This window comes from Malaclemys terrapin, chromosome 1 (genome assembly GCF_027887155.1).
Source record: "Malaclemys terrapin pileata isolate rMalTer1 chromosome 1, rMalTer1.hap1, whole genome shotgun sequence".
In the NCBI taxonomy this organism is placed as follows: domain Eukaryota; kingdom Metazoa; phylum Chordata; order Testudines; family Emydidae; genus Malaclemys; species Malaclemys terrapin.
In genome coordinates this window covers 67,040,184-67,065,009 of record NC_071505.1, presented here as the reverse complement: position 1 = coordinate 67,065,009, position 24,826 = coordinate 67,040,184, and the positions used below count along the sequence as shown (strand labels likewise).

The following is a 24,826-nucleotide window of genomic DNA, read 5'->3' as shown; positions in this document are numbered from 1 at the left end:
TATAGCAGGCTTTGTTTCCTCTACTGGATGAAGTTGTTGAAGCCTGCCTCCATGATTGGCAGCTCTGGCAGCTGCGTGAGGGTGTGATCAAGCTGTTTGCCTATAAACAGGAGAGGCTCTCCTCCCCCTTCTGTCTACGCTTAGTATGGGATTTGTAGGCCCCATTACAGTACCCAGTTATGGGACTGGGGTCTAATATAGGGCAAGACCATGAATATAAAAAGATGGAGAGGAAGTACAGAGGGAGGACAAATGTAACTGTAAAAATATCACACAATTACAAGCAAAACAATAATGGGAAACACAGGAACTGTGCACATTCTAGCTATGAAAACTTGATGGTTACCAATTCTTTAATTCTTTTAATTTTCCTGTATTTATTTTCTTATTTTACCAAAACTTGAGTGCTAGGTGTGAAATAGAGTACAATTCTCCAGATATTTGTTTTTTTTTTCTGATGTGCAAGCTCTCACTGCACAGTAGTATACTCAATCTCCCTCTGGTGTTCCAGTAGTGAAGTAGCATCTGCTTAATACAGCATTAATCTTCTCATTCTCTTTCCTAACTATTGTATACATTTGTTCAAGTTACACTTGCTTAAGAGAGATGTGAAGGTCGTATGCATATTAAGACAGGTATAGCAATGATTTATGACACAGTAGGATGAGCTCTTAAAATGCTGGTTAGATGTAAGCTTCAACCACACAATCCCCCCTAGTGATTTAGCGGGGAAATCAGATTGAAGAAGCAGACAGCTTTGTGGGTGCCAAGATCAATTCATCTGGGAAAATAGAAGTAATTCAAGCCACAAGTCACCTCAGCATTTCACTTCCTGAGGGAATACAGTCTAGAGTATTTTTTATAACTAATGGATCCTTTAAAACTAAGTTAATATCAAAGGAAATATTTAAAATTTCAGAATTTATTTTTGCATGTACCTCCATTCGAACGTGGCTTCTTTTTAAACGAGACTGTGTTGACCATGTCCCATTCTGCTTCATAATTATTTTGGTGGTCTAATCCTCGTGGAGATTTTTCTTTAGGGGTTTGTGTCCACTCTACAACTGAACTGGAATCCTAAACAAAATAAAAAAAAAGAAGTCATAAAACGAAAACTGAATTTTATCAGTAGCTAATTTCAAGGTTTAAAAAACACAAACACCTTTGGTAAATCGAATTAAGGTTGAAAGTACACAGACTTGAGTGTTAAAATCCTCAGAAGAACATAGTTATCAAACAAATATTAGGGGGGAAAAAAAAACAAGAAATTCCATGTTAAGTTTAAATTAAAAAGAAACCCAAACATTTGAAATTCATAGAAAAAGATAGTGAAGATCACCCAAATAATCTTAATTCTGCCCAACTAGAGATGCACTAAGAACAAGTAGAAATTTTAAAACAACCTTACCTATTCATAATTGACAAATTGATTTCATCCCAGTAATAACATATGTATCATTTATTACTCTAAATTGTACAATGCTTGAGCCACTTCCACTATTCTTTACAACCATAGATAACAGAAAAGGATGCATTTTAACAACTCCAGGTTAAATAAATAGTATTTTAAAAGTAATCATTCCCAACTCCCCGCAAAGATTCCATGTGTCAATTATACAATAGTAAGAAACAGAATTGGCCTTTGTTCTAAATCAAGATCAAAGCATTAAGTCAGCAACACAGAAAGAGTAAAAGTTATTAAGATGGCAAAGCATTACACTTTGCATTGGAGACAGCTATGTATGAAGCCAATTATAAAATCAAATGCTTTCATCGGTGCTGGAACTTGAAGTGATTTTCATCATATACAGGGTTTGCAGTCTGATTCAATGGCTCTCAGCACCCCCCACAAGAAAAATGGTTCCAGCACTCCTGAATGCTTTGTGATTCTGTTTCAGAATTCCACTTTAAAAAATATACACATACAGAGTTTTCTCCAAATGTAAAGCGTGGTTCGATCATGTAAAGTGACTTTGTAACAAGGGCCCTGGGGGGGAACCAGATTAATTATTCTTCATAATCTCCATATCAAATCTGATCATTCTGCAAGTAAATAGACATTTTTCTAGCTGTGAGTCCAACAAACTTACCAGAGGCTCTGAGACAAGTTGAGTTCTACCCACTGTGTTTATCACCACCAATAAAAAGGCTCTGCAAGCTGAATTAGGCCTTCCGGTATCCTATGCCAGACCACTGTCTGCAGATGATGTCATCAATGACAATATGCACAAACCCACTGGTGATGTATAAAATGAGAAGAACTCATGCTGACTGTCAAAAGTCCATGGTTAGTTTGCTGGGCCAGCAACTTGCAAGTTTGTTTGCTTAATCTGAGCAAGTTTGATACAGAAATCTGTAAAACACAGTGAATATGGAACCCCACAATGCCCTTCTTTTAATGTCACATTTTTAGGATCGAACCACAGTTTAAGATGTCCACAGTTTTAGACCTCTTTATCCCTATTAAAACAAAAAATGTTATGCTTGTGACAGTCACTGTTTCATTGTTTTGGCTTTTTCAAATGTAAAACCTTAAAAAAAGTCCAAACAACAATATATTATACACAGTAGGTATGAACTGGTCTTAAATTTTTTTTTGCCAGAGGCCAGTATGAAAGAGGAGCCTCCTCCTCCATCTCCTGAGGCCCAGGAGCAACACTGTGGTGAGAATCCAGAACAAATTTCCAGTGGCAAGTTGGAATTTTCAACTGCTTAAGAAGGAGAGAGTGCAATGGTTTCAAAAAGAGCAGCACTCTCACTTTCTTCTCCACGCTCTAGTTGCCTGGCTGCAAGGAAAGAATCTAATACTCTATACCTAACCCCAACTCTCCTGGTTACTCCAAAGGGGGAAGACTGCCTCTACTACTTTGCTCTCTACTCAACCCTCTGGCTGAGCAAGGGTTGAGATATGGTTTCTTTCCATGAATAGCTCCCCTGCTTGTCTCTGCTGCTGCTTATAACTTTCTTAGGGTACGTCTACACTTACCTCCGGGTCTGGCGGCAGGCAATCGATGTTCTGGGATCGATTTATCATGTCTGGTCTAGATGCGATAAATCGATCCCGGAAGTGCTCGCCGTTGACACCGGTACTCCAGCTCGGCGAGAGGAGTACGCAGCATCGACGGGGGAGCCTCCCTGCCGCGTCTGGACCCGCGGTAAGTTTGGACTAAGGTACTTCGAATTCAGCTACGTTATTAACGTAGCTGAATTTGCGTACCTTAGTCCGAAGTGGGGGGTTAGTGTAGACCAGGCCTTAAAGTAGTAACAGAGTAAGACTGGCATTTTTGCTAGTTCCACTGCTGTCCATAAAGCAGAAGGAGGACAGGGGGGGAAAAACTACTGTCTGCTGCTGCTTAGGAAAGTTATTAGAAGCAAAGGAGACACTGGAGTAGTCTGTCAGCAGACTCCGGAAGACAAGACGAAATTAGTATACATTTAGTACAGGGGTAGGCAACCTATGGCACGCATGCCAGTGGCGGCACACAAGCTGATTTTCAGTGGCACTCACACTGTCCGGGTCCTGGCCACCGGTCTGGGGGAGCTCTGCATTTTAATTTAATTTTAAATGAAGCTTCTTAAACATTTGAAAAACCTTATTTACTTTACATACAACAAGAGTTTAGTTATATATTATAGACTTATAGAAAGAGATCTTCTAAAAACATTTAAATGTTTTACTGGCACACGAAAACTTAAATTAGAGTGAATAAATGAAAACTCAGCACACCACTTCCGAAAGGTTGCCGACCCCTGATTTAGTATGTTATCTTCACAACTAAGGGGATAGCAACAATTTTTTTAATTTTAAAATTTAATTTTTTAAAAAAGTTCTATAGAAATTGGTGGCTTAGGCCTCCTCTTAACAGGGAAAGCTTCCTAGCAGTGTATAAGGCTTTGTCTACACTACACAATTGTCAACAAAAGTCAGCTTTCATCAGCAAAATAGTGAGGTGTACACACTACAATGCTCCTACCGCTGATTTAACTCTCCTGCTACGCCAACAAAATAAAACCAGTTTGACGAGCAGCATAGATCTTTTTGCAGAAAAGTTAGATTGATGTAGTGTCAGTGCACACACTGCACTTGGTTATGTCGCCATAAATGGCCTCCAGGTGGTGCACCATCCTGACTGCTCTGGTCAGCAGTTCAAACTCTGCTGCCAGGTACACAGGCATCTGCCCCTCACCCTTAAAAGGACCAGGAAATTTTGAAATTCCACTTCCTGTTTGCTCAGCCTGGACAGCTCACCATGGCAGCTTCATGCACTAAATGATCTCCCGCATGGAGTACATCAGAGTTGTTGGTTCTACTGGAGAGGAAGCTGTGCAATCATAGCTTCGCTCCAGCTGTAGGAACTTCGATACATATAGAAGATTTCTAACGGCATGTTGGAGAAGGGCTACAAATGGAACACGAATCAGTGCCATGCAAAGATCAATGAGCTGAGGAAGGCATACCAGAAGGCAGGGGAGTCAAATCATTGCTCTAGTGCTACACCGAAGACCTGCCGCTTCTATAAAGAGCTGGACGCCATCCTCGACGGCGACCCCATCTCCATGAGCCCCGTGGATACTACAGGGGAACTGAAGACAGTGGCCAGCGACCTCAACCCCGAGGACTAAGTGATGGACGAGGAAGTGGAGTTGGAGGATGAGAGGGGACAGGTGACAAGGTTGTCTGGGATCATGGCAAGTCAGGACCTCTTCTTGACCCCAGAGGGTTCAGGCCAGTTTTAGCACTCTGTGGTGTGCATGATGCAGGAGAGGGGAGTTCTAATAAGTGCTCATTTTGATTCGATACTGCTCGGTTACATGAGGTAGAGCTGTCCTTTGCTTTGTTATATGCTAGAAGTTGCTTAAGGGATAGAAATGTACAAGACTAGTTGTGTTTGCATCTGCTTCCCATTCCCCCTTTGCAGGTATGCAGTGGAGGCTCTGAGGAACAGTGTGTTAATGCACACAGATTTCATGGGAATCCTCCACAGAGATTTCTAGTAAACTTTCCTGGTGGTACTTGCCAATCCTCTGCTGAAGGTTCCTTGGCAGAGCTGCTTTGTGTCTTCCCCCCGCTGTAGGAAACTTTTCCGCAGCCACTGGCAATCACTTTTCCAGGGACCAAAGCGGCACACAGGCAAGCAGCATAGGAACCAAGTCTGAAGCCGCACGCATGCAAGAGATGCACCCTTGCATCCTTTCTTACCCTCAGGAGTGAGCTATTGGCTTCAATAACTCCCGTCTGTGGAAAATGGTGGCAGAATTTACAACATTGTCCCTAGTCACCTGCAGTGATCCCCTTAAAAAAACACCTATACCCTTCGCCAATCTTGGAATACTGCCCCCACCCCCCAGGCCAAACTCACCATGTTTAGGGCAGTTGCCGAGCTGTGAGCTTGCCAAGGGACAGTGAAAAAAAGGTTTATTTATTATGATTCAATGCTCTGAGTGCACTTACAATTAGAGCCCTGTGCGAAAACAAAAATGTGGATTCGCATCCGCAAGAATCAATTTGTACCCGAACTGTGATCCACACTCTGTCTTTAATCTATATACACATCTGCACCAGCACGCTACCTCACAGTGCCTCTTAGGAGGAGCATTGTGTGAGTGTATGTGTACTGTACAAAAAAAGCTATATGGCTTAAAAATTTGCACACTATTATTATTTTAAACAATCTTATTATACAACAGGCATCAAAACAAATAGCCTTTTACATTAAAAATAAATTTCTCAAGTCAATAATGCTCAAAACCACAAACTGAACTATAAAATAAAGAAGTCTCCCCCCCAATTTAGCTTGTGATTTATAAAGTCATCACACTTAGAGCTCAGCAATCCCAGTTTCTTTGTACCAGCCACTGAGGAAGCATGCAGGGGAATACTATCACAGGCTACAGTGCTTAATTTTCGCGGGGCTCGTGGGCAACCCTGGCACCTCTTAGCTTGGCAAGTCATCCTCTTCGGGGGGCTGTGAGGATCAATGACAGGTCAATTTCCCCACATTGGCACAGGAGGGGGATGCAGGAACGAGGAACACAGGAGGGGGGTGAAGGTGCTTTCCGGCTGCCTAGCAATGTTTAATTTTTACCAGGGCTGAGCCCCAGAACCTCTTAACTTGGCAAGTCATCCTCTGCACTCTCCTCAGAGGCTGTGAGCGAGGGAGCGGAGCACCGACAGCAGGCACTCCGGGACTCCAGGTCAGTTTCCCCAGGTGGGTGGAGCAGGGGGGGGTGCAAGGATTAGGGGCAAAGAGGGGTGTGCATGGGTGAGGGGCAAGGGAGTGGGGTGGAAGTGCTCTCCAGTTGCCCAGCCAGTGATTAATTTGTGCTCTAACAGGTCAGTTAGAGAAGGAGGCTGCTGCTTCTGCAAAGTAAATCAGTATGGATTCCTGACTTACTTTGCAGAAGCAGCTGCCTCCATCTCCAACTGACCTGATGTGGCAATGAAGTCAGGAGAGGTTTCCTAAACTGCTTGACTGCGTAAACTGAGGCGATAGGAGGATGGGGAATTTCACTGCCTGTCTTGATCTATCACCTCCCCTTTCTCTTCATGGGGGATGGGGAGGAAGGGACTATAGGCTCTGGAAGGCGGGGAAGTAGCCTCATAGGCTATGAGCTGCAGACAGCTGCTTCCCTGCCTCTGAAATCCTATATTTAGAGCCCTAAAATACATACAAAATGTATGTGTGTATCCAATCCGGCATCCGCAAAAATGATCCGCAGATATCCGCATCCACGGATGGGGACATCCGTGGATATAAAGCTGATATCCACAGATCTGCAGGACTCTACTCACGATCATGCCTCTATTTATTGTTTCTTGAGCTTCTGCAGTTGTGGCCCTGAGGGCAATCCCCTACACACCAGCAGAGTGCCTCCACCAGATAAGGAAGAGACCCAGGAAGAGTAAGAACATGTTTCGAGAGATGCTCCAATTGTCTGACGCCAGAGATCAAGATCACAGGATATGAAGAGAGATCATTAATTAAAAATTAAGAGTAGATGGCCAGGAGTGAATGATAAAAGTGATGGAGGACCAAAAGAGATGCTGAAGTCCCTAATCGCACTCAGGCAGAACACATGCATGCTCACCCACCCCGCCCCGCAGCCCATACAGAACTGCCTGCCATGACCTCCCCAAACTCCACCCACACATTTCTTGCATCTTTCCAGCCCTTCACAGTACCCTGTTCACTCCACCCCTTCAGACAGGTTCCATCCAATGATAGCTGGACTTACACACAGCTATGAGAGCCTCCATCAAGAGAGTTACGTCCCTACCAAGAAAGCATTTTTGTGTATTGGTTATTGCTGTTTAATAAAAAGGTACTCTCTAGAAATAAAATCAATCTTTATTTGTCTCCTACACACGGTGGTTGCTGCTAGAATTAATACACAATGGCAATTGGCACATTTGCAGACTACAAATCACAGTCAGGAAGGAATCATCAAAATTTTCATTCCACGCAGCAAGTAAACAAAGCATGGCAGAAAGTTTTACAAAAAGAGACATTACTGGGGCAAATTGTCAAAATTTGAATAGCTCTCCAGTGAGCACCTCTAATAGCCCTGTATCTGGCTGCTCAAAATCAGCAGCCAGGCAATCCGCCACCACACTCCACCTCGGGAAAATTTTTCACCTTTAGCTTCACACATTATGCAGCATACAGCAGGCTGCTATGAGCATGGGAATATTTTCCTCATTGAGCTTTGTTTTAGTACATACCAAGCTAGTACAGTTAAAGCCTAGAGGCTTTAATCAAGATATTTTCTTTCCTAGACTTAAATCATTTTAGTTAGGATGTGTGAGCTAACATCCTAACACAACATGTTTAAACCCTTGTCTAGGCAGAGCCATAAAAGGTAGCACTCCCCTCTTTCATATTCTGAAGACCAGGTTTCATTGGATCCTAGCACCCCCCACTCAGATGGCAAAACAGAACTGTCTTTTTGTTCTGTTTTTACAGAGCATTGCATAATGAGGTCCAGGACTAGGGCTCCTAAACACAACAACAACAACAAAAAACTACCACCCTGAATAAACAAACTTCTAGTTTTAGGATCATCTAGCTAAATTTAACAGATGAACAATACATACAAAACCTGCACAGAGAGATGAAAAGGTGAATGCCGGTAATTAATAAGCATACCTTTCCAGCACAGAGGATATTGGAAGAGTCCAAAGTATCATCCGATGGTCTCCAGTCTACTATTACTTCAGCTTCCTACAATACAAGTTACACTTATGCATCAAACACAAACTCAGTAAGATTATAATTAAGAAAATGCAGATCTACCTATTTATGCAAAGAATTACATATGTTTATTTTATACATACATTATTTTAGGTATAGCTGCCAAACATCATGGTATTCATTAACAAAAACAAACATTGAGGATTTTTCTTTTAATATTTTAAACTTGCGAAGGTACGTTAGATGCATTGAAGGTAAATGTAAGAAAAAAAAATCTAACAACTGTATCAAATGATTACCTTTTCTATGACACGTAGTACTCCTGATATTATACTGTCCTGGTCATCATTTTTTGCACAGGATGAATGAATGAAAACCCCTTCTTGTTCATACACAACCTGTAAAAACAAAAAACAAAAATGGATCAACTTCTTATTTTAATGGCAGAGCAACATTTAGACCAGTGATCTCCAAACATTTTTGATCGCGCACCCCTATCAGTAAAAAAATTTTGAGCACGCACCCCCTGCCGCACCAGCTCTACCATTTTTGCTGAAGCAAAAAAAAAAAAAAAAGTGCTTCTCCTGCCACGCATCCCGAAGGATCCTCTTGCGTACCCCACTTTGGAGACCACTGATTTAGACAACATAAGTACCTAGACAGATAATAAAGGGGAAACTATACTCACAGTATTACTGTTATGTCCTAAAAATCACGTTTACAGCACCAAAATGGTACTATACAATTAATTTGATCTATAATTTTGATTTGCCCTGCAATTCAAAATTAATCCTGCTGCACAGACACAAAAAGTGAGTTTCCACAGTCTTATTCTGGACAAAGAAATGGTTGTTGCACAAAATGCTTGATTTCAACTTCAGTATATTGAAAGATTAATCAATAGGCTCAATGAAATACTGTAGTACAAAGTTACTTTGGAAGAATTTTAGATCATTAAAATTGATCTGAATGGTGATCTTTGAATGTATCTTATTATTTGACTACTATGATGTAAATTTAAGCACACCAAAAGTTAAAGACTTACTTACTGTGTAAACTGTTTCTGATGAATGAGATTATATTTTCCCATATATACAAATTATTTTCAAAAATCTAAACACAGTGTTCTCCTCTGCCAAGATTCAGCATGATTTCCTGTGCTGCTTGATATAAATAACCTTAATCAAAAGTCTACCAAAGGAAATGAAAATCAGGGTTGTTGTGAACATGAAGAAACCCACTCATTTGGCTGAGGAACCGAGTGAAAAAAAACCCCAAACGCTCAATACTAAGGTTTTGAGAATTGAAACATACAACATTATGTGATTCATTTTGTGGACATATTTGTTCCTCAAATATAAAACAGCATGCATTGTTCAAAATGGAGAAACGTACATTTCTGGAAATAAAATGCAATAATCCTCTCTTCTAACTAGCTCAGCCTTTTGTATCTGTGCTAAAATACCAGTACCCTTTTACAAACTTAATTGCTTTTGAAAAGTTGTTGCCAACTTAGCTACTTTGTCACTAGATTTAGCAACTTTTTGGTTTCCCTAGTGAGAAAATAGGTGTCAAAGTGACCAGTGACAAATCTAACAACTTTCACTGCCAATTACAGTGACATTCAGAGAAAGAAGTCACCAGTATGTATAGTCAAAAAATCATTCACAAGCAGCTCAGTAGTGTTAATAAAATCCATTCCATGCTCTTTGCACACCAAGTCAATGTCATTACATCTCAATTGAGCATGTCCTCAGAAGGAATCACATTCCAGGGCTTCTTGGGCTGAGATCACTATAATCTGCAAGCAAGGAAAAGAAGTCTGTGGAGGCTAATTAAATACTTTGCTAAAGCCAGGAGTACTTTGGAGAGAGCAGCACATTAGCCAGGGCTTATTTTACCCAAATGTGTTCTTTCTTGCTGCTCCATAGTAGGTAGCACACCCTGTGATGCAGGGAAAAATGGCTAATGAAGTGGGCATGGTGTGGGTGGCAGGTTAGCTAGGGAAGAGAGCTGCACGGATGGAAGTTGTGGTGGTATGAGACAGGGCCATGTGTAGTAAGGGATGAAGCCCTTACTGCAGGATCAAAGGTAGAACTAGCTTGATTCAGCTCCCCTTTACTCTTTCCCATGGCTTGACCTTGGGTTAGCTGCCCAGCTGTTTTCAGAAATCAAATCCTAGAAGTGGGGGGGAAGGGGTCTGGCTAGCTATTTTTGTTTTAAAAATTACTTTCTTAGCTCCCTGCAACACCAAGCTCAGGTCAGGTGCATGCCCCCTTCCCTCTGACTCTGGGCTCTCCATTTCACTAACCTGTCTGCTCAAATCCAGGCGGGCAAGAAAGGGAGGCTCAGCTGAAATTAACCAACCCCAGCCAACCTAGTCAGCAGTGTACAGAGCCTTCCCAACGAGCAGAGAGCTGCAGTTTCCTTCCCAATGAGTGGAGGGCACCCACCTGATGATGACAGTGTTCTGTGGTAGTTGCTTCTGGTGTGCTACAGTAGTAAAAAGAGCATGGAATGGATTTTTAACAACACTATTGAGCTGCTTGTGAATGATTTTGTGACTATACTTGCCTGGACGCACACATGCACGTATGTAATTCTCTGGAAATTTCGTTGGTGACATTTTTGACTCCTTTTGAGTGCTTAAACAGCTACATCTAGTGACTTTTCAGAGTTTGACTGTGGTTAAATAATAGGCAGTCAGTTGATTGGCTTGCCAAACCTGGCTTTCTGGTTTCAGTGGCACCTGATCGTGAAAGCTAGATAGAATTTGTACAGGATTCTAAAACACCACCACTCTTTACTTAGTTAGCATGAGAAATATACACATCTATACAAAATAATCAACACCCCTATATGCATTTCCCTGCCTCGGGTTCCTCACCACTCTGAAGAGTTTTTTGGGCTTGGGCTAAATCCTCTGGAGTGTCTGGAATCCTTCTGTGTATTGCAGTATGGATGGTGTAGCCAGGCTTTGGGGCCTGGGGCCAGAAATTCTAAATCTAGAGTGTAACCAATAAGTGTGGATGCTCAAGCCCTGGCATTACAAATACAGAGTGCGTGGACTCAAGTCCTGATAATCCTGGGTTTAACACTGCAGTGTAGACAATACTTTTAAAAGACGGCAAAGTAGATGAAAGGTGAGTCAATATATCATCAAAAGTCTCATTAATTTGTAGTGCAGCTTCTTCTAGATCACAGGATCGGGGCTTCACTGTACTAGGTACTCCACACACATCGTATTAAATATCTTGAACTACTACAAAAAGGTTGTAATACTCTGTTTTACATATATACTTTCTGAAAATGGACAGACTCTCTCAGGTTAATAGGATTTTATGTCCTACTTCTTTTATGACTAGCATGGTACACACTTCCTCTGCAGTCCATTTTACCTTTAGAAAAAACTTTTTTTATTCTGTTTTCATTTCAGTTCTGTACTGAATAAAAGTGGAGATGAAAAGGCAGAAAAGTAACAGAACTGTTTTCTTTTTGAGTGTGACTCTTGAATAGGAAAGACATGTCTGGAAGAAGGTGATATCTGTCGGGAGAAACTAAATGAAAGCAAACGGAAATACTACTTGAAAATGAAGCAGAAAGAAAGAGAAGCTTGTCTGGAGGTGAAGAAGATGACAAAAGATGCCTATCAATATCCAGTAGATTCAGAAGGAGGATCTCACAAGCAAGAAATTCTTCTTTGGAATACTGAGAACAAAGATATCAGTCCTGAATTAATTTTGGATAAAGAACTGAAGAGTGAATCTACCAAAGAGCTGGCTGGTAGTGATACAGATACACGGAGACAGCTAAGAAATGCAGACAAAGATTTGATTCTACTGAATAAGGTTCCTAAGAACTCAGCCTCTTTTCCATGAGATTCCTGTTGCATATTTTTCCAGTAAACATTTTTTAAGACCTTGCTGAAACAAAAAAAAATGTCCAGAAATTGGCTTGTGTGGAGTCAGCATGCTCAACAACTGTTCCGCTTTCCTTGTTGTCTTTTGATGGATGCAATAAACAGCTGAAACAAAAGTATCAGTTCTTGGCATGTCTGATGAACTCAAAAGTAACTATGATCGGGTTGAAAGCCACGAGCAAAATTCTGTCCATTTTTCACTCTACTTTGACTGGAAAAAAGTTTGAAGAACCACACTGGAATTAATGGTGTTCTTCAAAAACAAGCTGAGGAAGAAACCATAAAATGGAACGAAATTTTGAAATGCATCTCAGATGTCATATTGGTTTTAGATGGTTTCATTTTGCAGATCTAACTGCAAAACTGGGGACCACGAGAACAGCCTTTTCTTTTGTACTTTACAGTTGCTTGAGGTATCAGAATGGAGTTCACAGAAGACAGCTAAAACCTGTCTAAACAAGTCCTAAACGCTTATCCAAAATGTACAGAAAGCATTCTACTATGATATGACTGTTGACAGAAAACCAGATGCTTCCTATAGAGAGCAAATTATTTTTTGTTTTGTGATACGTTCAAACTCAAGATAATGTATGGGAAATTAAAGAGTGCTTTTTGATGTCTGAGGACTCCCCGGGGAGAAAAAAAGGACATTGCAGAGCCAGTATACAGAATACTTGAAAAGAGTGGTATCAGCCTTCAAAATTGTAGAGGTCAAGGACAGGACAATGGGTCAAACATGGCTGGAATTTCTGAAGGAGGAATTTACAGAAGAATCTTCAGGTAAACTACTCACCACATAGTGCACACAGTCTGAGTCTTTGTGGTGTGCATGCAGCAGACCTAAGTGTGGACATAAAGAGTTTGTTTGGAAACACTCAAACTCCGCAACTTATTCAATTCCAGCCCTGCCTGATTAAAAGTTCTACAGAAAGCTGCAAACATTTTGTTGCACACTAAGTGGTATTCAAGAACTGAAGCAGTGAAACCACTATCAAAGCAATCGAGTAAAATTCTACAAGTTTTGGTGAATCCAAAGAACGAAGTTGATTTGTCTGCAGACTTATACAATAAAGTAGAATATTTATCTGGTTAAAATGTTTCAAATTCATTTTACTGGCTTAAAACCCTTCAAGCCATCCACAATGTAAGATGTTTACGTCAAGACTCAGAGCTTACATTTGGTGAAGAATCAAGACTAATGAAATCACCTGCAAGTGAAACGCAGCACCTTCAAGAATCTTAGCCTCTGATTCTTGATGAGTCCAAACTTGTAGCAGCTGGGTCAGAAGAACAGGGGCAGAAAGAGGAAGACATTCTACAACAAAGACAGGATCACCACATATTACCAAGAAAACCAAGTTCAAGGTTGACTTTATGCTGCTATCGACATTCTTATCAGGGAAATCACAAGAAAATCTGAAACAGCTAAACAAAATCAAAAGCATTGTTTCATTTATTTGGAACCTGACTACAAACAATGCTAATGCTAATATGAGCTCAAGAACAATTAAAATGTTACCCAAGAGATTTGATAGAGGATTTTGTTGAAGAAATTCACCTTTTAAACAAACTGACACACACAGAGTTTGGAAAAGTTACTTCAATTAAGCTGTTATATGAGATTTACGAACAAGGACTACAGAATGTTTTCCTGCAGACCAGGGCTTTGATCTAATGACTTTGATCTTGATACCTATTTCAGTTTCCAAAAGGAAATGCTCCTTTAGCAAGTTATCCCTGATTAAAAAAAAACTGCTCCCAACCTACCATGGATAAGGTTAAGATTTCGTCATTGTTATTTTTAGTAAAAATCAGGGACAGGTCCCAGGCAATAAACAAAATTTCATAGATGCCCATGACCTGTCCCTGACTTTTACTAAAAATAACGGGCAGGAAGGGGAAAGGGCTGAAGCACAAACCCCGCAGGAGTGGAGAGGGACTGACAGCCCAAGTTCTGGCCCCTGCCTCTGCTGGGGGGGCTGATGCCAAAGAAGTCACAGAGTTTCCTTAAAGTCACAGAAGCCATGACCTCCGTGACTAAATTGTATCCTTAATCATAGGCTGAGACCACATATCAGCCTTAGTGATGCTGTCAACAGAGGACAATCTTGCAAAGAGTATAAATTATAATAGTGTGTTATAAAAAAAAAAAGATAAATGTGACGTGATTTGCCTTTGATGATAATAAATCATTTTAAAGTTTTCAACAGCATTCTTCAAACGCTTTCTTCTCTATTTTGTCCTGGGCCCCCAAAAACTTCTGAGTAGTCCTAAGCCTTAGCCAAATCTAAACTCCCTTACATAGCAAAAGTACAAAATGTGGTGCATGTAGATAGGCTGTTGCCATACATAAGTATGGTCTCCTTACCCTCACAAACACTTTCCTAGTCCTCGGAGATTTTTCCTTCAGTTGCTGGAAGTACAAATTGTTCATTGGACTGGGTCAGAATCTTTACCAGATTATCTAATTTTAGACCATTTCATAGTTTCCAAGAAAAAATAAAAAGAAGGTCATCAGTGGTTATCTTAACTATTGCAAATTATCAGAATGTTAATATGTTGGTGTGAAAGTCACATACATTAATGTAATACGGTTGCTATCCAACTAAGATGCTGGAACACACAGGTCACTTTCTGAACAGTAAATTAAGACCGTTGAAAAGGCCTAAGAAAAATATGAATTTATTCTTTGACTATAGATCAGCATATGATGATTAGTAACTTTAAAAGTTATGCTACATTGTACTGAAACAGAAGCAGAACAATTGATTGTAATAAGGCTAAGTTATATAACTAGTTCCAAGCACAACAGGCCAGAGAGGAAAATGTTTCCCTCATTAATATTCCAAGAATGGAAACTATCCACTAACTGTCAACGTTTTTTCCATATCTGGTGCTCTTCTCCTTTAATTCCTTGGATGGGTCAAATTGTGAATATGAGTATGCTAAGAAAAGAAGCCACCATGTAAGCACCAGCTTTCCTTCCTTTTATGTCTGAACCATGAGGCTTATCACAAAAAACATACCACTATGGCAATTTTATTTATTTTTTTAATTATGGGAAAGGAGGAGACAGAAAGGTAGTTATACGGATCATGATAAAAGTGCAGGCTTTTAAAGATTCTGAAGTTTACAGTTTGGAATAACATGCACACATCATAAGTTAGTTTAGCAAAACACTGTGAATGGTAACTGTCTATGCTCTGAAAATGTACCTATATTCTGAAAATACTTAGGATATGTGTACACTAAAAACTTAAATCGGCCTGTATTAGGTCAACTTGCAGCCACCACAGTAATTACTGTGGTGGTGCATGTCCATAGTACCCTCCTTGGGTCGGTGGTGCGCGTCCTGACCAGGAGCGCTTCCACCGACCTGAGAGGCAGTGTGGCTGCCCCACAGGCTACTGGGCTTCTGGCGGGGCTTCTCACCTCCCAGTTCACCTGGGCTTCCCACCCCTGGGGAGCAGAGTCCAGCTGCTCGGTGTTCTCGTCCACCTCAGCTCCTACCTGCTCCCAACCATGAGCTAGGCAGCCTTTTCAATTTCACAGCTCCAACATGGAGCTGTGAAAATGAGGAGACAGCCAATGTTCCCAGCTGGGAGCACAGGGAGAGAAAGTCAGAGGGAGTGAGGTCCATTCTCACCCCAGCTCCCTGCTGGGAGCAGAGTCCATTCTCACCCCAGCTCTAAAGGCGAGCGGGGGGAGCTGGGCTTTAGCTACCCGGCTTTCTTGTCAATTTCATGGCTCTCCTGGAGAAAGCTAACAGCTGATATAAGTAATGCAGTGCACAGACACTGCATCACGCTAACTACAGGCAAGTCTCATCTTACTCAGGGGTTCCGTTCCGCGGTTAGCGCGCAAAGCAAAAACCGCGTATAGTGAAACACTCATTGAGTTCAATGGCTGGCAGAATTGCCCGCACTACAGATGTAGTTTTTAATATTGTTGTTTTTCCTTTTCTCCCCGTTTTTGCCGACCGCGCAAAGCTGAATTCGCGCATGTTAAGTGCGCCTAAGATGCGATTTGCCTGTACACTTACATAATCCCTGCGCCTCTCATGGAGGTGGAGTTATTATGTCCATGTAGTACAGCAATTACATTGGCAGGACAAGGCTATAGTGTAGATAGTGACATAATTAGGTCAATGTAAGCTGCCTTACATAGACATAACTGTGTAGTGTAGACCAGGCCATAGGAATGTTTAAGTACTAACAAAACAGTTACTTATTTTATATTTCAACTAGCTGGAATAGTTGCAACTTTAACCATGGGTCTATCACACAAATCTGTTCAGTTCTAATTACAGCTTTTGTGATGCCAAACCAAACCATGCAAAAGAATGTCCATATCTGACTTAAATAAACAAACAAACAAAAAAACACAACTCAATAAGCAGTCACACATGGATAATACAAGTCTGGAAAGGAGTAGAGACAAGGTACTCCTGTTTTATCAACTATAATGGATATAAAGGTCACACAATCAATCCTGGCTAGGTATTCCATGGTACAATAACCTAGTAAATGATGAAGAAGTGCTAGTAGTCATCAAAATCTCACTATTGCAAAGTTTTTCCTAGAAGTTGTGGGCTCAGGAAGAACTGAGGCTGAAGAATCAAGATAAAAGCAGTGCAACAGCTCATATTTGGAAGCTTATCTTTCAAACAGCATTTTTAAATTAAAGCTTAAATTCTGCAGAAATTGAGGGTTTTGGATTCTGGCACTGCCAACCAACCATAAGCATTCAAAAAACATGAATCGGGCCCCTAAAAGATCATGAGATGGCTTAGAGTTCAGAAGCTTTTAAAAAAATAAATAAATTGAGTCTTTAGGTGCATTCTTCTTTTGGAGCATTTAAGGCTCACATCTTCGAGCTCTTTCATGACAATGATGAAGACTAGAAAAATCTGCTTTTTTTTAAAAGTAGAATTCTCATTTCATTCCAGGAGTTGGGGCTTTAAGTAAAAATCCACCAAATACTGACAGGTTTGCCAGCATTGGAAACAACGGGAACCACACACACAGGAAAGATTTCCTACTTGATGGTAATAAGCAAATTTTTCAAGTCCTGCCACAGGTTCATTGAAAATGTCTTGAGCTATTAGAATAAGTGTTACAGCTACTTAATTATACAGTAACAGTGGTATTTAAACTAAGATACAAGTCTCTTAAGCACAGACAGAATAAGAGCCTCAGGTAGTAATAAGCAACTTTTACTGTGGGCATTTATGCAAGAGAAGTTCACATAATTGATATAAAATGCAATTAAGAATATATAGAAAGGAGAATTATACTTTATCTCTTCAGCACAGTGAAACCATAACTGAGGCCTTGTCTATACTTAAAAGGGTTTACCAGTACAGATATATGATATAGCTTAAACCAGCTCCCTGAATGGAATATACTATACCAACAAAAAGACTTTTTGCCTGCATAGCTTTTGCTGGCATAGCTATGTCAGCTAGAAATGTGAAAGAGGGGAAAAAAAAATCATCACACTCTTAACAGACATAGCTACACTGGTAAAACATTCTAATTTAAACAAGGTCTAACATTCAGAAGAATCCCAGGCAGGCACAGGTCTCTGCTCACAGCACACTATGAGGCTTGGGCTACACTAGCAACTTATCTCCGTATAACTACATCAGTCATGGGTGTGGAAAATCTACACCCCTGAGCGACGCAGTTATGCCAACCTAATTCTTAGGTTAGACAGCACTATATCAACGGGAGGGCTTCTCCCATTGACATAGCTACTGCCTCTCCGGTAGGTAAAGTCCTCCAACTGATGTAGGTAGCATCTTCAGTGCAGTGCTACAGTGGCGCAGCTGTGCTGCTGCAGCATTTTAAGTGTAGAGAAGGCCTATATGAATCCTTCTGTTAAGCGATGCCTTAGATTTAGGGGATATACAGAAAGGTGTCTGATTCCACGAAGGTTACAGAGATTCCTTTGAAGCAGCATATATCAAATAACTAGAGATGGCTGAAATCAAATATTGAATAAACTCACATAATGGAAAAAGTATATTGGTCTTAATGACCAATATATTTAATTAGAGGGCTATGCTAAAACACAGAATATTTCCCCCTATACTGGGTAACAGAATGTTCGCACCATGTAAAGAAGCACACAAGAGAAAATAATCTCCTCGAGGACAAGTGTACCAATGAGCTTGGAGGGAAAGATCTAACAGCCAAGATACTGAAAATACATAAACTCCAAGAATGTAAAAACTGTATCTGTCCATTAACAGACTAGTTATAAAGTATCCTATCTAGTGAGGTTGCTTTTCAGACTTTAAAATAAGGTTTTATGCCACCATTTTTTATTTTTACTTTATTTTCTAACAAACCTTGCTTTCTTTTATAAGGAAAAACCCTTGGGGCTGGTCTACACTAACGCTGTAAGTCAATCTAAGATACACTAGTTCAGTTACATAACGGAAGTCGACGTAACTTAGGATGACTTACAGTGGTGTCCACACCACGCTATGTCAACGGGAAACGCTCTCCCATTGACTTAGCATGTCTTCACCAGACCAACTAAATCAGTGACTCTCAAACTTTTTTATTGGTGACTCCTTTCACATAGCAAGCCTCTGAGTGTGACCCCCCTTAAATATATTAAAAAGTGTTTTTAATTTATAACACCATTATAAATGCTGGAAGCAAAGTGGGGTTTGGGGTGGAGGTTGACAGCTCGTGACCCCCCTCCATGTAATGGGGTCCCAACCCCCAGTTTGAAAACCCCTGCACTAAATTGACATCGCTGAATATATCGCAGCAGTGTTGATTTAGCCAGTAGTGTAGACATGGCCTTGGAGACCATTCCCAAAGACAAAGACAACAAACTGGCTTCTGGTAAGCAGCAGAAAGAGGTAAAGGGTACCCATGCTGAGACATATAATTAAAAGCATCAGGGAAGGTGGTCCTCACTCCCAGAAAACACTAGCTGTAGTTACTTGCAGGCACAGAAAAACATGCTGACTGCAATCAAGGGCAGAGAACTGAAGCTCACAAGTGTTTTAATGTAGACGGTCACTATTTGAAAAAGAATCTGAATCATGAACCATAATTCAATGAAAACAAATTAAGTTAATACTACAAATTGGCCATATAGAGAACAGAATAATCATTATAAAAAGAGAAAAATAAGGCTGTTCAAAGGTATTATGGGAGGTGTGGCAACAGCAAAGAACACAACCAAAGAGTGCAGGAACAAACTATGACAGCTAGGATTTTGCCAAGTAACATCTCAGGAACATGACTTATATAAAAGAGGCAACATTTGAAGCAGAAAACAGAGCTACAAAAGAATAAGTACAGCTAAGATGTTGCCCTTACCACTGGTAACAACACACAGCCAAGTAGAAAGGGGGAGAAGAGCAGAAAAACAAGGATCACGTACTGTCCTCAACTGTCAGCAAAACTCCAATGAGCATCAAGAAACATTTTGCATATAGATCAGAAGCAATGTATAGTCAAAAGGCAGGACCATTACAAATAGGACCCAGAAAGTAAACCTGACTTGGACATGTTGCAAAAGTTGAATACACAGTGAGGAAAAAGTGAGTGACTGAGGCCCTCAAGAAGGGACTGCAATAGGACAGAGATAAAAATTAAAGTAAAAAAGTGAAAGAATTAGGATCTAGGACAGTGGTTCTCAAGTTATTACATATTGTGGGCCGCATATGCGGCCTACAATGTGTTACCTGGGCTGTAGGGACTGGGTGGCAGGGCAGTGACAGCCCAGACCCTGACCCTGGACCCCCACCATGCGGGGCCAGTGCACCAGGACCCCCGCGACGCGGCTGCCCAGGCTCTTGGAGCTCACGGGGCCAGCCAGCTGCCCGCCCAGGGACCCCCGCCGGGCAGCTGTCCCGGACCCTGGAGCTCACGGGATGGGATGGCTGCTCCGGACCCCGGGCTCCTTGCCATGTGGGGCAGGCTGGCTGCCCACCCCAGTCCCTCGCCATGCAGCTGCTCAGGCCCCTGGAGCTCACGGGGCCGGCCGGCTGCCTCAGACCGCAGGCCCCCGACCCTCTAGGGCCAGATGGTAGCTTCGGACCCCCGACCCCACAGGACCGGCGGGAGCCTGACCCTGCCGCGCTAGGTGACAGGGCAGCCTGAACCTGTACCCCCAGGCAGCTGGGAACCTGAGACCCCGGGCATACCCACGGCCTTTAGCACACAGCTGAGCTGGGCCGCAGCTGTGTGCTAATTGGGCCACATGCGGGCCATGGGTTGAGAACCACTGATCTTGGGTAACTCAGGAAGCAAAGGGGGAGAATTAATGGAATTTTAGTTTAGTTATTAAGAATTGGCTGTAAGCATGTATTGGGGTAAGATCTGAGATATTCATTAACCTGGTGGGTAATGTGTCCAATCCTTTGGGATTGGTAGAACTTTTTATATGAACAAGATTTTCAGTAATCTTCATCATATTTGACTTGACTGTCCGGGTGGGAGCTCAAAACTGGGCTACTTTACAAGGAACTGTATTTCTGGCTTCAGGGTAACCAGTAAGGTATTGTAGACATAGGCGGGTGCTCCAGGGCTGAAGCACTCACAGAAAAAAATTAGCAGGTGCTTAGCACCCACCGGCAGCCAAGCTCCCCTCTCACCCCAGTGCCTCCCACCCGCTGGTGGCCCCACTGATCAACTCCTCCCCCTCCTTCCCAGCACTTCCTACATGCTGAGCACCCCACGGGTAGGGAGAAAGTCAGCGCCTATGATTGTAGAAGCTGTTTTGTTGCAAATATTCAAATACTCCCCAAAACTGGTGGTTATCTGCCCCAATCTTTGCGATTTGCCCTAATTGAGCAATCTTAGCCTGGCCCCCCTGAGATCCCAATCACACATGGTTATACTGATGTAACGGCCTGGTGCAAACCCTGAGGGCAGATGCTTTGAACTAGCGTAAACCATGACTTACATCCATGGACCTTTACCACAATGTAGATAAGTCCTTGGCAGGGGGGGAGAGAGTTTTCTCCAAGCCCACATGTCAACTTGAGAGTTTGTATTTACTTGGAAAGATCAACACTCGGCATGTTTTAGCTTGTATCCATGACATTTATGAGCTAGAATGTGAAAAATGAGTTATGCAAAGAATGTATGCATTTTATCTAGCCTTGCAAAACAAAGTTCCCTTCAGTATTCAAAATAAATGAAAAGTTAGTAAAAAAAAAATAGTAGTTAAGCCTACAGACTGTCCTTTTAAGATTACTTATGAGATCCACAAGTAGGTTTTAGTCTATTATGGCTTCGGGTTATAAAAAGGAAACACTTGTGTGTTGTATAACACCAGTGTCTACTTTTCTCATCATTACAGAAGCCTACACTAACACTGTTCCAATTTCCATTTCAACTTCTCATTGCTGAAGTTTTCAGAATAAAGTATCAAGTCCCTGATTAAGGAAAGAAGAGTAATGGGGATTTCAAGGGAACAGGCACAGACACCTAGTAATGAAGAGTGACTCTAATGTTGATCATCCAATAAATTGCTGGCCTGAAATGGACACAATTTAAAATTTCACCCAACATTTAATGTTTGTAAAAACAACCCAATACATTTTTCAACGAATATAGCTCCTTCAAAGCAAATATTACCTGCAGCCTTTGAAACAAACATTGCAGCACTAGGAATCTGAAAGTTATACTGATTAAAAACAAAAATGACTTATTTGATTTTTGTTCAACTTATGAAAAATGCAAAGTAGTAAACAAAACTCAGTAACAAGTAATCAGGCTTTTTAAAAAATTCAAGTCTAAAGTTTCTAGCATTAAAGAAACTTGTTTGCAACATATTTTTAAACTGATAGTTTAACAATTCTGGGTGAACTGACTGTTCACCTCAGCCAACTTGCAACAAACAATGAAAAATGGTCTCCCACATTAGTTTCCTTGCAGTCTATTACCTAGCTCTCTTTGCTAAATTCTTCCTCTAATTCCACTCAGCTAGATGCACTACCCAATGCCCTCTGAGAAGAGTACACTTCGAAATTATATGGGTTCTCTTGTGTTAAGAGCAATACCATTGAAACTGCCATGTTTTGACATTTACAAGGAGACTGAAGTAGGACACCATTCTTTATTTTCAGACTTTGGTGACATGCACCAGTGAGCCAACATACCCAGGATTTTCAGGTACACACCCCACTAGCTGGTTCTCAAGGGTGGAACATACGAATGTAACTTGTTTTTCAAAAAGCATTCTAAACACCAAGAATTGTGATAAGCAGAATTTTTTGTTCGACAATAAAAAACTTGTTGAAGGACAACTTGGATCCAATTTTTTTTAATCCTCTCAAATGAATACAAACCAAGGTTCACATTAGAGTTAAATTCCAGAATTTCTACACTCAAAGACCACCAAGGAATTAGAGCCCTGCAATGGGACTTGGATCCTGTGGGTCCCACAGGACCCGCTGCCATAATAGCAATAGCAGGTAAAAGGTACTTTGTTGTGGGTATAATCAGGTGAGCAAAAAAAAAAAAAACACAAAGACATACTATAGTAATTTGCTGGAAAACGCTAAATCTCTCATCAGTTTAGCACATTAAAATTGTGTCTGAATTCTAATTATGTATATATTAAGTGGTGAAGGAAGAACGTAACTCTAGTGGAACCTGCCTGGGACCTGCCCTATAGCAGAGGGAAGGTTATCTAGTATAAGGAGTAGGGGGGAGGGATAGCTCAGTGGTTTGAGCATTGGCCTGCTAAACCCAGGGTCGTGAGTTCAATCCTTGAGGGGGCCACTTAGGGATCTGGGGCAAAATCAGTACTTGGTCCTGCTAGTGAAGGCAGGGGGCTAGACTTGATGACCTTTCAAGGTCCCTTCCAGTTCTAGGAGATGGAATATCTCCATTAATTTAAATTTAATTGACCATGGGTTTGTTTGTTTTTTAGTAGCATCGGAGTATCTGTCTCTCTTGCAGGATTTGCAGGATCTAAAGTATTTGCAGGTGGAAGTGGGATAAAAATGCATGAAACAATGCAGGAGCAGGTGAAAGTTGGAATTGTGGACTAAAAAAAATAGTCCCAGGCACGGCTCGACCATGAATCAAAGGCTCAATGAACACAGATATTTATGTTAACACAATTATTAGATTTATGTTAAAATACCTTCTATTTACAGACCAACATCCCAAAGTATCAAAAGGTAGACACAGTCACTCCGCTAAAACCCAACCCATCCTGGCAAAGTGGGTGGCTACTAAACACCAGGACACCATGGCCAAGGACAATGGGACAACTCCACTTCTTCACAAAAGCGCTACGATTTTAAACAGCCACCAACTGACCAGCAGCCTGGTGTTCTCCACGGAAACGCACACCGCAGAGTGAGTGGAGCTGAGCTGCCTCCGCCAAACGAAGGGCCGAACAACAACCCGCCGCCCCCAGCACTGGGGAAACTCTGGGGCTGCAGCACGACAGGCTGGTGGGCCCGGGCAAGACAGACCCCGCTTGGCGGGGCCAGGCACCCGATGTCACCAGCTCCTCGGGAGGGGCGAAGACGGTCGCTGTCTGTCACCAAGCACCTCCCTTCCCCCACTAAGGAGTCCCCCGAGAACCAGCGCAGGGTGCCCGGCCTCTCCCCGCTCTATAGGGACCATCTCCCCACCCACTGGGCGCCACGGCCTGGGGAGACACACACACACCCCCGCAGCAGCAGAAGGGATCTCCCCTGCCCCCCGCCCCGCCAGGGCTAAGGAGCAATACGGGGCCGGGCCTCGCTCCCCCACCCCCAGCTTAGAGCAGACAAACAGACACGCGGCAGTACCAGGGCCGGGCCGGGCGCTGCCATCAGCACAGGCCGCGCCCCGCGCTCCAGCCGGCGGGCAGCCGGCGTCCCCTTCCCCCGTTACCTTGCTGCTCGCAGGAGCCGCCATTTTCCCTACTAGTGTTTATGATGACGTTGCGCGCTTCACGTGCTTCCAACAGCTCCACAACAACCTCAGGCCCCCGCCTCTCGCGAGCCCCAGGGCCAAAAGGCCGGCGCATGCGCTCCTGACAGCTCGCCTCGTGGCGGCGGAGAAACACGAATATGGCGAACGAGGGGCGGGGTTGCGTTCCGGAGGGAGAGGTTGTCCTGACCTGGCGCTCGCCCCGCCGGAGCCTCTCTCTTAGCCGCTACCGGCGCACCGCTAAGCCGCGTGCGGGTGGGGACGCGGACGGGGCCGCCGCCGCTGGAGATGTACCCGCGGGTGAAGAACTCCCCCTACCCAATCCCACATGGGGGGGCGGGGGCATTGCCTTTCTCGTACACACCACCACTAACCCCGCATTAGCGTGTCTCTGCCTCCCTACCTCACATACCAGGGTTTTACCCCCTCTGGGCTATGGGGGCCGTGCAGAGTGATGCTGTTCCGGTTCCTTTCTAGTGCTGCATGGCCTGAGTGGGAATCCTCTGTGTCTGAAGCGATCTCTGTGTTTATTCTTCAGGACCTATATATTCTAAATCGTTTCTTTTATTAGTAGTAGTAATGAGGTTTAGTCTAGTTAGTGTAATTTAGTTCTCCCACCCCCAGAGAGCCTTTCTCTGCAAAGATCATGCCCAGAGCCAGGGTTTAAGAACTGAATTTCCTGCCTTCATTCTTTCTTCACAGGTGATGAGCTCCAGTGTTGCCTTTATTGCCTTGGGGAGGGTCACATCTCTATCAGGTACAGCATTTGTCAGTCCTTCCCTCCCTGAACCCATGAGGGACGA

General features: G+C 42.5%; 1 protein-coding gene across 4 annotated transcripts in view; it reads right to left on the bottom strand.

Moving 5' to 3' along the window:
* The window catches only part of TBC1D15 (TBC1 domain family member 15), an 82,016-nt gene extending 57,881 nt beyond the window's left edge, over window positions 1-24,135 (bottom strand). For 3 of the 4 annotated variants that reach the window (XM_054026593.1, XM_054026602.1, XM_054026611.1), the window contains exons 1-4: window positions 23,985-24,100; window positions 8,492-8,590; window positions 8,148-8,222; window positions 939-1,077 (exon numbers count right to left, since the gene is read on the bottom strand). In XM_054026593.1, the coding sequence (XP_053882568.1) occupies window positions 939-1,077; window positions 8,148-8,222; window positions 8,492-8,590; window positions 23,985-24,008 (337 nt within the window). In that variant the 5' untranslated portion in view covers window positions 24,009-24,100. Of the gene's footprint in view, window positions 1-938; window positions 1,078-8,147; window positions 8,223-8,491; window positions 8,591-13,319; window positions 13,427-23,984 lie in introns of all 4 variants that reach the window. The other variant, XM_054026620.1, reaches the window with a different exon arrangement.
* Between the last annotated feature and the right edge of the window lie 691 nt (window positions 24,136-24,826).